Source organism: Magnolia sinica, chromosome 4 (assembly GCF_029962835.1).
Source record: "Magnolia sinica isolate HGM2019 chromosome 4, MsV1, whole genome shotgun sequence".
In the NCBI taxonomy this organism is placed as follows: domain Eukaryota; kingdom Viridiplantae; phylum Streptophyta; class Magnoliopsida; order Magnoliales; family Magnoliaceae; genus Magnolia; species Magnolia sinica.
In genome coordinates, this window is record NC_080576.1 from 106,000,462 (window position 1) to 106,017,873 (window position 17,412).

Consider the following 17,412-nt stretch of genomic DNA (forward strand, 5'->3'; position numbering starts at 1 on the left):
ATTATTTTTTTCTATTTATGTATGAATGTTGATGAGTGATGTGTTGTAATTTTTAATAAATTTTTTTTTTTTTAAGTTTTAAAAATTAGGGAAAAAGAAAACTTCTAAAAAGTAATTATTTTATTTCATAATTGTGTATGCATATATAGATCGATGTATGATATATGTATGCGTGGATGTGTGCATTGATGGATGGAAGATGTGTTGTGCATGCATGGATGGATCATGGATGCATGTTTGTATGCATGGATAGATGGATGTATTAGTGTAAGCATGTATGCATGCACAAATGGATGGATGGATGGATGGATGGATCGTGTATGTGTGTGTATGCATGGATGGATGAATGGATGGATAGTTGGATGGATGGTCGAATGTTGGGTGGAAGTATGGATGGATGGATGGACGGGGGGTGTGTGTGTGTGTGTACATGGATGGATGTACGGATGGATGGATAGACATGTATGGATGTATTTATGCATGCATGCATCTATGACCTTTTTCTTTGATTTAAAAACAACTTTAAGTGACTATTATGTTTCTAATGATATTATTGGGCTATGAAATGAACTCATTTTGATTACTAGTTACTACTACACTACACTGATTTTTTTACGACAACACATGTTGTAGGCCCCTATGAAATAGAAACTTTGTATGGTGGTTCTTTCTCCTTCTTCTTCTTCTTCTTTTTTTGCAATTTTTTGATATATAGGCAACCAACCAGCGCACCGAAAGCTCCAGAGCTGATGGGGATGGACTAGTTTATCCCTATATGCAGGCCTTCCTAGGCAAACCTAGGCAAGACCTCCCCGTGGGAACCACCGCTTCGCACCAGTCCCCAAATTGCACAGACCCACAGTGGGCCCCACCTCATGGCCATTCAGCATCTCACAAACCCCACCTCGTGGGCCACCCCATCTCAACTTGGAGATATGATGCATCATTGGAATCACACCAAGATGCCCCCGCATCATCCACCCACACCAGTGAGGAGACTCAAAAACTGGGCTCCCACTCTGATACCATGTTGAAAGCGGACAACCGACCAGTGTACCAAAAGCTCCACTGCTATGGGGAAGGACCGATTTATCCCTATATGCAGGCCTTCCTAGGCAAGCCCAGACGAGACCTCCCCGTGGGCAACTCCCGCTTCGCACGGGTCCCCGAATCACACGGTCCCACAGTGGGCCTCACCTCATGGTCATTCTACATTTCATTAGCCCCACCTTGTGGGCCACCACACTCCAACATGGAGATATGGTGCATCCTTGGAATCACACCTAGATGCCCCTGCATCAAATATATATCATCTCTTGAAGTTTCATTGAAAAATCGCATTGTTTTCCCAATGTTTCCCTCAATCAACAATGCATTTCCAAGTGTCAGTGATATGATATCGACACATGTTTCCATATGCCCAGCAAGCAATACTTATAATGATCCCGATATGAACTTTGCCGATAACAACCCAAAATTTATGCAATCCATGGGATTCATCCCACTAATACATATCCTTAACCATTTGAGACCATTTCCCTCAAGAAATTTGTGGAAAATATTTAATACAAAATCAAATGTATAGTATTGAGCCAAGTTGGGTACACTCAAATGGAATGAAAACGGCCTAAAATTCATGTAATATGTGGGATTCACCCCCCTAATGTATATCCCTAATCATTTGATACCATCTTCCTCAAGAAATTTGATTTGATTTTTTTTTTTTTCAAATGGATATATAGTGTTAGGCTGATTTGGGTACACTTGAAAAGCTGAAAATGGCACGAAATTCATGCAATCTACAAGATTTATCCTACTAATGCATATCCCTAACCATTTAACATCATTTCCCTGAAGGGCCTGTTTGGATTCATGAAAAGCATGAGAAAGGAAACAGTGTTTCTTCAAAAACCTTATTTCCATGAAATTATGGGAAAGGAAATTTTGTTTTCCTTGTTCGCTTTTAAAAAAGATTTTTATAGCAATTTAGGATTTATTTTCAAGTTTGTTATTTGGCAAAACAAAAAATTTTCTTGGAATTTTTTAGGTAGTCACTGGCATGTGTCAGATTAGCACGTGGCATGAACAATGGCACGTGGCATATATGGCATATGTGAGCACGTAAGCTGAATTGTGGCACATGTGGTGCATATGAGGTACTTGAAGTTGTATGGTGGCACGTGTTGTACAAGACATGCATACATTTGACATGTCGGCACAAAAGCTAGATGACAATACTTGTGCACCTTAGCACCATTTGCATGTGGCATATTTGAGGATTTAAGATGGATAATGGCACATGTGACACATTGGCACATATGGGACACAAGTAAGATGAATGGTGGTATATGTGGAAGAATAGCACATGTAGGGTGCAAAAGAAGATGGATGGTGACACATATGACACATTAGCACATGCAGGGCTCTTTACACGTGGGGCACAAGAAAAGATGGATGGTGGCACATGTGGCATATTGGCATGTGTGCAACATGACCGAAGATGGACAATGTCTCATTTGGCACATTGGCACAAGTGAGGCGATTGAACATGGATAGTAGCGCATTTGGGTTTTAAGCCTTGAAAAACTCATTTTCCTTCCATAGTGGGAAAATGCATTTCTTAGGGGTGGAGGTGGGAAAATAAATAAAACAAAGATAGAAAGTAGGAAATGGTGTTTCCCACAATTTCCCACAAAGAAAGGCTTAACAAACAAAGGAAAGTGAGTTTCATGGGAAACACAATTCCTTTCCCATGCTTTCCTTGAATCCAAACAGGCCCTAAAGGAAAACTTCAAAGAAATATATATATATATATATATATATATATATATATATATATGTGTGTGTGTGTGTGTGTGTGTGTGTGTGTGTGTGTGTGTGTGTCACTATTCATCCCAAAAATGGCTGAAATTACCAAACATGCCAGGAAAAAAAAAGAAAGAAAAAGTTGAAGAACACTGATTTAGTGCCTCATACATATAGTTCAACAATCTAAACTACGAACATTTTACAAAGAATAGAAAAAAATTTGAAAATTGCCGGAAATTACAAAAACAGCAAAAAAGAAAAGAAGAAAAAAAAACTTTTTTTAAAAATATAAACATGGCGAAATCGAACACAAATTTAGCAAGATTTGGTAATATCATGTTGAACCTATTTTTACCTTTTTTCTTTCTGTATCATGTAACGGCCTTTAGTGGTTTCAGCTGTGTAACGGCTGCTGTGACTGTTACATTATCATTTTTTAATAGCACAAATTTTGCCCCTATTCATTTCTTGTACTAGATGGAACAAACGGAATGTCAATCCAGGAGAACATGGCAGAGAATTGATCAACTACCCAATGTAGTTCCAATTGCTACGCCTTTCCAAATGCCACACAGGTGGCCTTGAAATGTTTCTGCTGGTAACATATACTTCCAAAGCACCCTAAAATATCAGAGAGAGAATCTAGCTCTTGCTCGGTATAACTGTGAGATCAGTGAATCCTTATGATAGGTTTTGGTCAGGTTTTTTTCTTCCTGACAAACTCGAATGTACAGCAGGTTTTGTAAAGCTCTTTGGTGAAATGAATTTCCAGATTTAAAATTTAAAAAAAAAAAAAAAAAAAAAAAAAAAAAACTGAGATCAGTGAATAACAAAAATGTATGAAACTTTACTCTTGCAAACTCTTCCAAACAAAAGCTTGCAACGATTGTTTGCAGCATAAAAACGAGAATGGGATCCTTGATGTTTTGAAACTGAATGACATAGTAATCACCTTTCAGGAAGAGTAATTCCCTGACTCTCCAGCTCCTTGTAGAGTTGCAGCATCCAATTCTCGGGCTCAACATCCTCAGGCTCTCCAGCACAGATCCTGAAAGCACATCCGCTCATGAATGCAACAAATGAAACTCATATCTCATAGCAAATAAAGACTAGCTCTAGGTAAGCAGCCAAAAAGAGAAACCATATTCAAGATGGAATCCTTTCAATGGAATAAACTTGATCCTCATGTGCTTGAATATGTTAGAGGAAGTATGAGAGATCTTGCATATGAAAACAAAGTGTCATATGCTTTCGTTATGGATATACTGTTTAAGTATCCTTGGGCATAACTGTTGCAATGGTTCACACAAGGAACAAGAAAAGTTCTAACTGCGGGGCCCACCATGATGTTTGTGTGCCATCCAACCTGTCCATCAATTGCGGCCCCCAATGTTAGGCCCGGCCAAAAACCAGCCTGATCCAAAACACAGGTGAACCACGAAACAAGGAACAATGAGGACGAGTTGAGAGGGGGACATCCACCACTGAAACTTTCAATTTTTTTCATGGGGCCCACTGTGCTATGTATATGCCATTCAATATGCTTGTCTGATGTGAACCACCAAGATGAATGGGCACCCCAAAATCAGGCCATTCCAAAACTCAGGCAGTCCACACCACATGAATTTAGAGGTATCAGGCATTATTTTATGTTGTTTACCATGGTGCAGTCCCCCCGCGTTATGGATCGACCTGATTTTCAGTGGGCCCATATGAGCTCCAATGCACCGTAAGTTACAGTTAAATCCTATCGGAAAAACACACACGGGTTTTGTTCACATTAATTTGAACACATAAAGCCACCATGCATTCTAGCTAAGCAGGTACCACCATGATGTGTATGTGTTATCTGCACCACGCATCCTCCATTAGACCACGATCTCAAAATCCAGCCTGATCCATAACTCATGCGAACCACACCAAAGGTAACAATGGAGGACATTGGGGAGGGTGATGCCTAGCATAGAAACTTCCAGATGGAGTATGGTGTCCACCATGTTTTGTATATACCATCCAAACCATTCATCAGGTGTCAACCACCTGGACCCAATGCCAATGCATAACATAGAAACTTCCAGATGGAATACCATGTCCACCGTGTTTTGTATAAACCACCATCCAAACCATTCATCAGGTGCGTACCACCTGGATGAAGGGATACACCTGAACCCAGGCCATTCAAAAACTTACATGGGCTACATCACGTGAATTTATAGGTTTTAAGGGTGGTTGTGCATGGCTCCCTGAGGTGTATCCCACCTGAATTTTGGATCAGGATGATCCTTGAGATGCATGGTGCATGAGTTGGATCATCATATGCGTAGTTTGGATTCCACTTACACATCACGGGTGGGTGCCCACCTGAGTTTCCAATTAGGCTTTTTTTTGGCTCCGTGCCCTAACATAGAAGGGCACACCTTGTGGATGGAATGGGGAGTCATGCACAGATCATGGTGGGTTCCACATAGGTTGACAATACCCGTAAGTTATGGTGGCAGCGCAATAGGATCATTCTCCGTATATATGTAGATTGTTATGTGACATATCAGTAGTGTTAGGGTTTATGCATGCACATGTGCATGTTGTATCTCTAATTATTAAAGGATACACTTTAGCAAGATTTTCTCAATATCTTTGTAAACATATTATTAATCTTAAGATTCTTAAAATAAAGGTTATATCAGCTATGAATAATTATCTATTTTTGGTGACAAAATTGCAACCCCATATTTTATTAAAAATGTATAGAAATGGGAATGAGTAAAATGATTTGAACCTTATTAGCAGTGACTATGACACATACCAACTAGAGATGTTTGATGGAAAATGGATCATTAATGTGTTTTCTTTATATATATATATATATATATATATATATTCAGTTTTTTTCTATTTTTTAAGAAAATTGAAGAAAATCCTTATGATTTACGATCAGATTTGCGATTAGATATGATTCAACCCCTATTACGACTTGTGATGTGATAACAATTATGAGAACATTGTATACAAAGATTATCCCCAAATCTTAATAATGCAATCATATTGCTTTATGTGTTCTCTCTCTGGTAAGTTGGTACATCTGCTAAATAAAATTCATAACCCAGACTTCTATAGCTGGAAAGGCACCAATCACTAAGAAAACAAATGAGTAAATCATGGTTGTGGTCAATGCAATGAAAATTGTTCATATTATCATATCATATCGCACACCACATAATCTAAATCCTATGTTCAAATCGCAAATCCCAATTTATAGTAACAGAATCGTATGAATTAAGCAATTATTGTAGAGACATGTGATTACTGTATCAAAGTGTATGATAATTGTGGACTGAGTAAATGGGGCCAAATTACATTTTTTAAAATTAATTTTTCATGTTTTGACACCTCTTTCTTCTTGCTTTTACCTTTTAAAACATATAAAAAGGTCTCCCCTGTTAAAAATCCTTATTTTTGTCTTTTGTGAGATACATATAGAGAGAGCGAGAGCGAGAGGTGATTTGGGAATTTTGATATTCAAAAACCCAAAACAAAGAAATCGAATAACTTTTTCTTTGGCCAACAGAATTGAACGTCGCTTTTTCCAACATGATTCCACACTCAAGAAAGGTAAAAGTATTTGAGGACTCCTGCAAGTTTCTCAAGGTAAATTTCTTAAAAGTAAAAATACAAAGAAAAGTAAAAAACACAAAAGAAAAATAAGAATCCTTTAACACTATCCCATTATAGGATTTCTGCCGATATCATGACATGCGTTACTAAGCGCATATTGAAGGATAACTGATGTTTTTATTATTATTATTTTTTGTGCATGTGGTTTATTTATATTTTTCAGTTTTGTTTCAATATGTTAAGAAAATTAGAAAAGCAGTGTTATCTAACCTTCCTTTGTATTTTATGTTACCCTTCAAATGTCCGAAAGAGGTGTTCAAAAAACTGGAAAAACTCAGAACGGATTTTATTTTATTTTTTTAGGGGGGGGGGGGGGGGGTAGTGAATTTCATCTTATTAAGTGGGACAATGTGTGTAGATCGAAAAAGAGTGAGGGAGTGGGGATTAGAAAACTGGGTTCTATGAATGAGGCTCTTTCAAAGAAATGGATTTAAAGATTTGGCTCACAAGAAGGGGGCTTGTGGAAGGAGGCTATAGTTTGAAAGCATGGGGAGGCGCAGGAGGGGTGGTGGCCCAAAAAATTCTTTGTATAGAGAGTGGGGTGGGGGGGGGAGGGGGGTTCTAGCATGAGATTTTGAAAGGACGTGTGGCTTCATGATCAGAGTTTGTAGCAATTATATCCAAGGCTAGTTCAAGTGTAAGGGATGGTTCTAGGATGAGATTTTGAAAGGACATGTGGCTTCATGATCAGAGTTTGTAGGAATTATATCCAAGGCTAGTTCAAGTAGCCGCGGATCCCGACACAATAGTTAATCGTTGCTTCTCAATGGCTAGCAGGGTATGGGCTCCTTTGTATCTAAGGGATCTTTGTGATGAGGAATTTGAAGAATTGTTCTCTTTTGAATCAGTTATAGGGGATTTCTCTGTCGGAGGGGGCCAATTCGATGCAATGGAAGGAGGTAAAATTGGGGAAGTTTTCAATGAAATCTTTCCATTCCATGCTCTCGAGCATTTCTCTCATAGATGGTGAAGTGCATACTTTCTCTCTTTGGTATTATGGCGCTCCCTCAAAGGTGGCAGCATTCGCATGATAAGTGGATTGCAACGGGGTGTTAATGATCAACAACCTAAGAAAGAGGGGCCTCAATCATTATCAATGCTTGTCCTTTGTGTTGGCAAAGCGAGGAATCCGTGAACCATCTATTCATGCATTTCCCATTTTCAAGGAAGGTGTGGGAAAGTTTTTTGGGGCTTTTTGGCATGCCTTGAGTCATATCATGGTCCATTAAAGGATTTTATAGGCACTGGCATGGTGGGGGTTTTAGAAATTTGGGTACAGTGGCATGGAGGATGTCTCTTCTTGCAAGGCTTTGGGTTATATGGGGGGAAGGAAACAACATATGCTTTTGGGACACTTCTGCCCCTCCAAGGGGAATCTTACTTAGGGGTGCACATTTAACCGGTAGAACCGTGGAACCGGACCGGAACCGTTGGATCGGTCCGGTTTGGTCCGGTTCTAGACAGCACCGGTTCCAGTTCCGGTTCCAAAATTTCCAGAACCGTTGGATACGGTTCGGTTTCGGTTCAAGGGCACGCAGAACCGAACCAAACCGTTAACCGAACCGTGGACCCGATCCGTTGAACCGTGGCCCAGATCCACACCGTCCATTGTCTTCCTCTTGGAATTTAGACCGTGAATGGTGAGCTTTAATCATATGATGATATGGCCCACCTGAATAATCAAGCCTTAAAAGCAGTCAGATGGCCTTCTTTCGATCATTGTAGAGATCACGAGGATGTACACGGCTAAGAAAGCTCAACATGGTTTTAATGGATTCTACCCCCTCTACCTGATGAACGGTTCAGATCCATCTCTCCCTGCATGATGGTGGCCCACAACAAAAGGCCGGAAGCTCTGTTTTCAACAGAGTTGACGTACGTCGACTCTGTGAAGTTTGGTGGCCCACTTACTGAAGTCTTTTGGAAAATCTACTCCGTTCATGAGATTGAGGACGAAAAACCATCAGGAATAGAGTGCTTTTGGAGCAAAATCAGCATGGCCCATGAGCTTATCTACTCCGCCGTCCATTTCATGTTCAACGGTCATAATTCTACAACAGCCTGCATGGTTTCAGAATGCCACATTGCCAAGGGTTAAATCTCCTTTCTATACACAATGGACAGTACAGATCGACGATTTGAATGTGGAGTGGGCCACACTGAGAAAATTGCAAAGGGACTGTAGGGGATTTTTTTTTCACCTTTTTTTCTTCTTTTGTTAAATTTTTTAAAAAGCCAGAACCGTGGAACCGATCCGGAACCGAACCGGTTTTCACGGTCCCGTTCTGGTTCGGTTCTAGTGTGCTAACGGTTCGGTTCCGGTTCCAAAAATCTCAGAACCGTTAGGAACGGTTCGGTTCCGGTTTTACCCCAGAACCGGACCAAACCGACCCGTGTGCACCCCTAATCTTACTTAGAGCGAAATTGAATGTTATAGAATGGCTTACGGTTGCTTCTAATTTAAAGGCCTCTAGTTAAGCATAGTGGGCTTGGGTTGTGTTGTAATGCGTTTTTCTTTTTCTTTTTCTGTATTCTTTCAGCTTTGCCGGTTAAATTAATAAATCATCATCTCAAAAAAATTAGAAAAAAATCTTATGATTTACAATACGATATGCAATATGATACAATCCAAGCCCTTTTATGATTTGTGATACAATAATGAATTTTGACAACATTACCAGTAAAGTAAAAAAAAAAAAAACGATTTTTGACAACATTGGTAGTGATGTGTGCTGGACAAAGGGCCAAGTTTGCCACGCCAGATCTTTAAGCTTTTGATTAAAGAAAGATTCGTTAAGAGCCTGTCCCTCGATGGCACACAGGGCATGTTTCCAGATTGAGGTCTTGGGTTCGAGCGACACTTAATATTGAAAAAAAAAAAGAAAAAAAGAACAACAACAACAAAAAAAAAGAAGAGCGTTTGGACTCAAATGTGAGCTTTTCCTAGCCTGATCTCTTGCCACAACTCAAAAGGAAGTTGCAGAGTAATCACTGTTGGAGGGGGCTCCAATAGGAATGACTGATCATCGTGACCAGACGATCTAAAAATCAGCCGATCCAATATTAGGTGGGCCACACTTGAATTTGGAATTTTTTTGGGTGGTATACATTGTTTTTTATGGTGTGGCCCACCTGATGATTGGATCATCCTGATGTTTGTTCATCTGATCATCATGTTGGGGTGCACCTGTCGGAAGGGTTGACCGTCATTAAAGCATCACGTGGGCCCCACAATGCTTAACTCTGCCCCCTTTCAGGGAAAAAAAGAGAATGAGGGCAATTTGATCATTGCACCTCCCAAAGCACTTTTTGGTACTTCTTCAAAGAAGTCGAGGCAAGTTTTGTTGAAATCAGGAATATAGAGGAATTAAGGGTAAAAATCCCATAAATAAAAGATCTTGGGGTCGATGCTCTCAACCAAAATCTTAAGTACTAGTTAGTTCAGCAAATGTTTATGGATTTTTCTTTAGCAGTAACAATTACTTGCTAAGGTGTTTAATTCTAAAAAATTAGTGTGTTTATAGATTTTTCTTTAGCAGTAACAATTACTTGCTAAGGTGTTTAATTCTAAAAAATTAGTGTGTTTATAGATTTTTCTTTAGCAGTAACAATTACTCACTAAGGTGTTTATAGAATCTAATCATCAACATCATCACCATAGCCTTTCCCCAGCTATTAAGGGTTGGCTTAATGAATCCTATTTTGCCAAATTATATTTGAGTCTGCTTTACGTATGAGGAATTTAATACAAAAGCAGAATTCCAAGGACAGGTTCATGAGATACCATAATTGAGAGCTTGGTAAGTACTTCTACAGCATTTACACCCCAGTGGCAGCATGATTAAAATCGGAACAGTAATGTAAAAGCGCTCTGTCTAACCCACCTCATATCAGGAGTTGATTCAGCAGCAGCTATTTCAGGATATGATTGAGACTCATCCACGTTATCAGAAGTTTCCTTAGAATAATCCGATTCATCAGAGAAAGCTGTTGCAATTGAGAGAAACAACAATGGTCTTGAAAGTTTCTGCAAATTTAACATGTATAAGAACTAAGGATCGCCCAACTCAGAAGAAGAAAAAGAAGAAAGAAAGAAAGAAAGAAAGAGAGAACAAAATAAAATACCCCAAACAAATTTCAAATTCTACCGTAGAGAAATTTATTCATTGAACTGTGTTATTGATCGAGATAAAGCACCATCTACAAGCCATATCAACTTAAGGAAAACATATGGCCATTTGGGCAGATTTGAATATAAGAGTATTACCCCCTTCATGAACTGCAGTGAAAAAATAATCACCTCAATGGCTAAATATCATTCCATAGCAATTTTTAGCTTTCTTTTTGGTAAATGCTGAAATAATTAATTTGTGAATGTCTGCTTTTTCAGCATTAAATCAGAAAAAGAAAAAATAAATCCATGTAGTGGTATTACTCCAAGGTACAAAACGAGACCCCTTAAACAGAGAGAGGAAGAAAGGAAGTGAGTCCTATTCTGGTTATTGCATATTTTTGTTCCTTCATGCCAATGAAATCTTTCAAAAAAAATGAAGTTCTCATTGCTAAGGACATGCCCATCATGGTAGAGAACTCTTCATTGATTTTCAATTTGAAATCCTCAACTCAGAAAATATCTAAACCAAGAAATATAGTTGAGCATGTTTGGGAATGTGGAAATTGCCAGAAATTGATTCCATATCCATGGATATAGCCTTTTGTTGCTGTTTGTAACTTCGTATCGAAAAAAGTAGTGGAAATTTGATGTAGGATGATGGAAACTATCCTAGGATGCAAGATGAGAAATCAATTACACATTAATTTCAGCAATCAACATGCAAAATCATGCATATCCACATAATAGATTCGGAAATTCATATTTATAACACGAAAATCCTAGGTTATCACATACGCAATGCACAAAAATATAAAATAATTCAAGAGTGGCCCCACTTGGAAGTAGGGACTTCCGATCTAGCGTGGGTAGTGCAACAACCACGTGGATAAACAAAGATGCAAGCAAAATTCTGGTTTGGGAAAAGTTTCACAAAAAAAATTCAGATTTTCATTAGGGTTTTGTATTCATGGATGGAGATTTAGGAATTAGGTTTTTAGGGATTCAAAGGATCTAGGGATTGGAGAGTTTTAGAGGAAAATCGAATAGGGAAAACCCCAAACGGGGGCCCACACGTGTCTAGGTAAAAGAGAAAGAGAGAGAGGATTGAGTAGGGTTTTGATGGGAGGTAAAAGAGGAAGACAAGAGAAGGAGAAGAATACATTTTGAAGAAGAGAAAGAAGAATGATGTACCTTGAGGAATCCACCACCAAACAAACTTCTACCCTTCCGCGATTCAATTGGAATGGAAGGTTTCTCACAAACCCTAAAGCAAACCCTAAAGCACAAGGAGGAAAATTCCTTCACACAAAAGAGCTTCTCTCTCTTTTTTCTTTCTTCTAAATAACACCACTGGGGTTGGACCTCAACCCTCCTATGCTTTTATAATTAAAAATTTGGAATAATTACAACTATGCCACTCACTTAAGCGAAATGGCCCATCATCGAAAAAAAAAAAAAAACTAAAACACTTATTATCAATCTCAGCCATAAAATAAATCCTAAAAAAAAAAAAAAAGCCCATAAAGGAAGCAAGATTAGAGTCCAAGGGGCCCAGGATCTAGTGGCCCGATGTCCTAATCAACAAGATCCAATGGTCGGATCGACACAAAATAAAAATCTTATGACTAAAATGGTCTCCTAAGTAGCACACATGCACCATTCCAAAGTGGGGTCTTCCTGATGCACGTCAAATGCATGTGGGGTCTTCAAAATGGCCCGGCGGGCCCCATCTGGAACTCGTTCCCATCCATAAAGAAAGTTGCGCTGATTTGGGTGGTCGTCTCCGTCTTTAGTACACCCGAGTAGGTCCTCTAATGTCCCCATCAAAATTAACCATCATGATTACGTTTTTCTACAGAAAATGAGTAAATTGATTTCCTCTTAAAAAGATAATCCACGGGCATTTCCACACCAATGGACGATGATCTTTGCGAAAAATGATGGCAGTAATGGTGAAGCAAATTGATGTGACGTAAAATTAGTCAAGTGGTTTGTCAAGACAAGTGGCTGCTAAGTAGCAAGGGCAACAATACAGGCCTTCAAGCAGTTAATGACAGCCTAAAAGGTGCCAGAATGTCTCCCTGAGATGACCTAAATGGAATGGAGCACACTTTGAAGGTGCACAGAACCTGCCAAAGACTTCAACAACAATTCGCTTCCATCAAGATTCAATAGGGACTGGAAATTCCTATTCCCCTCAACATGAGTAGCCAGTCTATCCCAGATTATTGTGTCGGGGATCCAACTAAGCGCATAAAGATCCAAATCATGGACTATGATGGTAATCTGGACCCCAAAATTTTCTATGATTGGCTGAAGGCCAGAAAAGGTATTTTTGTAGGTAGGAGATGGCCAAATCCATTAAGCTACGTTGCATAGCTTTGAAACTCAAGGGCACAGCCTAGGATTGGTGGCACAGAGTTGAAGAAGATTTGCATCATTGTAGCCTCCCTCCCAAGGGAAACTGGGAGTAAATGAAGGTGAGACTGAAGCGGAGGTTTTTACCTCTTGTTATGAGAGAATCACATTCCTATGAGCCATCTCACTTAGAGAAGACAACCTAAACCATTGACAACATACAGTGGAACTATGACTTGATGCCTACTATTTGAGACGGCCAAGCAGCAACTTGCCCTACCTTGCAACAGATTGTTGGCAAGCGTCCAATGTGAATTGGTGACCGTTTGGTTGAACAGTGTGGATGAGGCTTCCAAGATGGCAAGGAAGTGCAGGAGTATAACAAAGGCATTATGACTAGACGTAGTACTTTTCCAGCCAAGGAATATCCAACGTCTTGTTGTGAGTAGATCCATTCCACACCTCGCATCGTCACACCACATTCAGAGGAATCTCAAAGATTGACTGTGATCACCAACAGGGATACCTAACCTTGGAAAAAGATTAAATTAGATGGTTAATATTATCTTCTTTGTGTAACTTTTATTTTATTCTCCTTCCATGGTTGGATCAGCAATTTGGATAGTCTGGATAAATATATAGTTGTTCCATGTATATGGCTGAAGAGTCACTAGTGTGCACCATCTACAAGAATCTTACGATGGAGGTGGTGAGGGAGGTGACTTCCTATTTCTCCCTCTCTCCCATCTTGGTAAGTTAAAAACAAGAGGGACGCATGTCCCATTTTAATTGGGAAGAAAAGGCAAGGGACAGTTCCATTTTTAGGAAAAAAAAAACTACAAAAACCAATAAATTTTTTAAAAAAAGGTGAGGGACATATCCCACTTTGGTTGGAGAGTGAACATGCAGTGATGTGAAAGGTTTCTCTCTAGTCTCTCCTCTCACCTTTTTTTTGTTAAGGCTTCTAAGCCCATGCATGTACTAAGGAACACATTACCACATGTGCAAAGGATGGCTAGCGTGCAAGATCCACACCATCAAGGGTGAACCCCCTCCCTCCCTCCCTTTGTCTCACTCAATTTTTTTTTTATTAGTTTGGAACCAGGAAGAGTCAACCATACCAACTCAGCTTGTATCAGATAGACTTGACCTGAGTTGATGCGACTCTTCCCAAATCTGGCCAAGTCGGACCAAGTCAGGACAGATTCTGCCCTTTCTATGTACAGGGTACTAGGCGCGCATCAGGCACCAACAAAACCGATACAACTTGAATGATACCATGCCATATTGGATGATATTTAAAACCATGGTTTATAGAAGGCGCATGTTTTGCCTTCGATCTTTGATCCACTTTGCACCTTCCGGTGTGTCATGTTCTCTTACAGTTTAGCTTTAAGAAAGCCTGCATCCTTTACAAAGCTGATAAGAATCATCGATAGTCAACCACTCAGATTCCATTAACTATATGCACTCAAAATTTCAGTTAGCATATGACTGTCTGACAATTGGAAAACAGTGATACAGGAGTACGTTGGAAAACTTACATGGCTTACCAGGTAAACCATGACCAGCAAGCAATAGAACAATTTTCTCACTTTCGAAAGTTTAAGCAATACAAGGAGTTCATAGAAATCACTGAAGTATAAGTGTATAACCAACCGAAGTCATCCATGTTATGCAAATCATCACCTCAAGCTTATTGAGCATCACCACCAAAAGAGGTAAGCTTTCAAGAAACACATTATGTAACTTACTACTACCAATAAGAGAGGAAACAATTAAATAGATATGTTGAACTAATTCCCAGAACTTTAGAACTAGAAACACCATAATACCACCTCATAATAGCACCTCTTGCAGAGAATAACCCACTATATTTTTCTTATCGATAAAACGAGGAATATGAATACATTCACCTCAACATTTATACATATTTAAATGAATCAACCAACCTGCATGCCATTTATCAAAATCCTGAGAGGTGTCCATCTTTGTAACCATTTAAATGGTGGATAGCAAAGGAGATGCAATGCCTGAAGACCCCGCCATATAGATGGACACCTTGCCCTGGAGAACCTTCGCACCATCTCCAGAGAGACAACTTTAAGTAAAAAGAATACCATCTGCTCAGTAGAACCTCCTCCCAATTTAGCATTCCTCCGAGGAAACATACCATTAAAAGTCTTCAGTGAAAAGATCTTTGGAGCAGAAGCAACTAAACATTGTCTGGATGACTTTTTACTGGTATCAATGCTTGCCACGTACAAACTTTTGCTGGACCCAGACCTATGCAAAGAATCTCCCATTGGAATCAATCAATATAGCTCCAACTTCACATTCTCAATCATGTAAACATGTCAAACTTCAAAAGACCAGATACCAAACTTGAAGTCACCATTTCATCTCCTGATGCAAATTATGTAGTAGTGATGTACATCTGGAATTACCAGATATTATCAGAAATGTAGAATATCTCCAATTCAAAGACCCAGTTAAAATGTGACCTCAGACAAAGCTAGTGTGAAACTAATGCTGCAAGGACAAATGATAATGTTAGTATGAATCCTATATTGCCGCATTTAATATTAGAATATATATATATATATCCTTTGTCAAGATCACAGCAACTGAAAATTTTTCTGATTGCATGAACAAACTTCAAATTAAAAAATAAATGGAGATTAGAAGATTCCACTAGCAACATTTTCAATGTAAATACGAAATTTTAAGGTCACTTTTCACCAACTCATAGAGAATCCAATGTTGAGGTGAATTTCTTGACTCTTCTAGATCTTAGTTCCAGTGTGAGGGGTGCACCCGCTAGACTACAAACAAAAGCTGAGTTCTTGACAGGGTCCACTAGTTTCCAGAACAAATAACACAAGGATCTCTCACTCCAAACAGACCCTACAAAAATAATTACTTTAAAGGAAACTAGAAAAATCCATGTGCAGTTCTTTTTGGTTAAGATAAGTCACGTCTTTCATCATTTCTCCTTTTCAAGGTGCTTTCATAAAAGCCTTAAAAATCCTAGATAGGGTTCTTATTGAAAATGAGTCTATGCATGTGATAGAAGTAGATGGGAAAGTGGGCATACTTTGACAAATTAATATAGAGAAGGTTTAATGTGGAATAGGATTTTGTTATTTGCTCTTGACAAGGGTTTTAGAGAGAGAGAGGGAGAGAGAGAGAGGAATCACATGAATTAAAGAGTGCACCCTTTGGACCTCTTTCTCTATTTTAATTTAGCGCATACTGTTGGGATTCCTTTGTAGCTCAAAGGGGCTGAGTATGCTATCTCCTTTCCTGTTCATGATGGTGGGGAAAGCCTTAATAGGCTCTTCGTGAGGGTGAAAAGTTGTAGTTTGTTGAATAGTTTCAAGGTTATGTCCTGAGGTCTGCACTTCCCACCCCGAACACATGGCAAAACGAACAAACATCCAATCAGTGGACATCCAACAAAAGAACAATTGGATGAAAAACGAATCTTTCTTTATTTTCATTTTTATTACTTTCCTAATAAAGGGAGCCCATAGCTCAAGTCAATCTGAGAGCATGCAATCCGGGAGCCTATCACAGATTCATTGCCATTTCTATCTATTTTTCCTATTTTTGTTTGTTTGCCCTCAATAAATTGTAGATGCCATGTGGCTTGGAATACGCAACGAAAATCTGCCAATAGGTTTTGGAGGACCAATCCCCCTCGAAGAGATCGACTTCTTTTTCCTTATCTTCTTCTTTGTTTCCCCCTATTCTCCATAAATCTCCATTGATAGAACTTCAATTCCATTAACTTGGTATGAAAGTTTCTGATTTTATTTATTTATTTATTTTTATAATGGCAGGGTGTCCCTGCCCCTTTTTAAGGTGAGACCAATCCCTGCGGATGCACGCAATCACCCGCAAACCACTTTTTAAGGTGAGACTAATCCCTGCGGTTGCACGCAATCACCAGCAAACCACGTGCATCGGTTAAGCATGGGGAGGGGAATCGAACTCGCTTCTGCGGGGAAGGTTCTGATTTATGCCTCACCCTTTTCCAAAAAGATAAACTTGGCTTCAGAGACGTAGATTCTTACGCCTCATCAACAATCATGGCTCCTTAAACCAGAATCAACATACCACCGGTGAACGCACTAACAAGTCACAGTTGGAGGCAAGGTTTGATCCGAAAATTAAAGAACTCAGGGAGTCTCTTCAAGGTACGATCGCCAAGGTATTCCATAACAGTAACGATGGTCGTAACAGCCACCGTCGTTACCGTTACAAGATAGGCTAACAGCCATTGTGGCTTCTTCTTTAAATAATAATAATAATAATAATAATAATTTTTTTTAAACGGGCTGTCACATGATCATTATGGGGCCATTACGGGTCAATTTTTACGACCCCATAATTCATAATGCATAATGGTTACCACCATTATTGTAATGTAACAGCCATTTTGGGATACCTTAATG

The 17,412-nt window shown here is 39.2% G+C and overlaps 1 protein-coding gene across 4 annotated transcripts in view; it reads right to left on the minus strand.

Moving 5' to 3' along the window:
• Positions 1-17,412, minus strand: part of LOC131243661 (uncharacterized) — a 39,807-nt gene that overhangs the window by 13,560 nt on the left and 8,835 nt on the right. For 3 of the 4 annotated variants that reach the window (XM_058243157.1, XM_058243158.1, XM_058243160.1), the window contains exons 2-4: positions 14,905-15,484; positions 10,365-10,507; positions 3,761-3,856 (exon numbers count right to left, since the gene is read on the minus strand). In XM_058243157.1, coding sequence (XP_058099140.1) covers positions 3,761-3,856; positions 10,365-10,507; positions 14,905-15,258 — 593 coding nt within the window. In that variant the 5' untranslated portion in view covers positions 15,259-15,484. The remainder of the gene's footprint in view (positions 1-3,760; positions 3,857-10,364; positions 10,508-14,904; positions 15,485-17,412) is intronic. The other variant, XM_058243159.1, reaches the window with a different exon arrangement.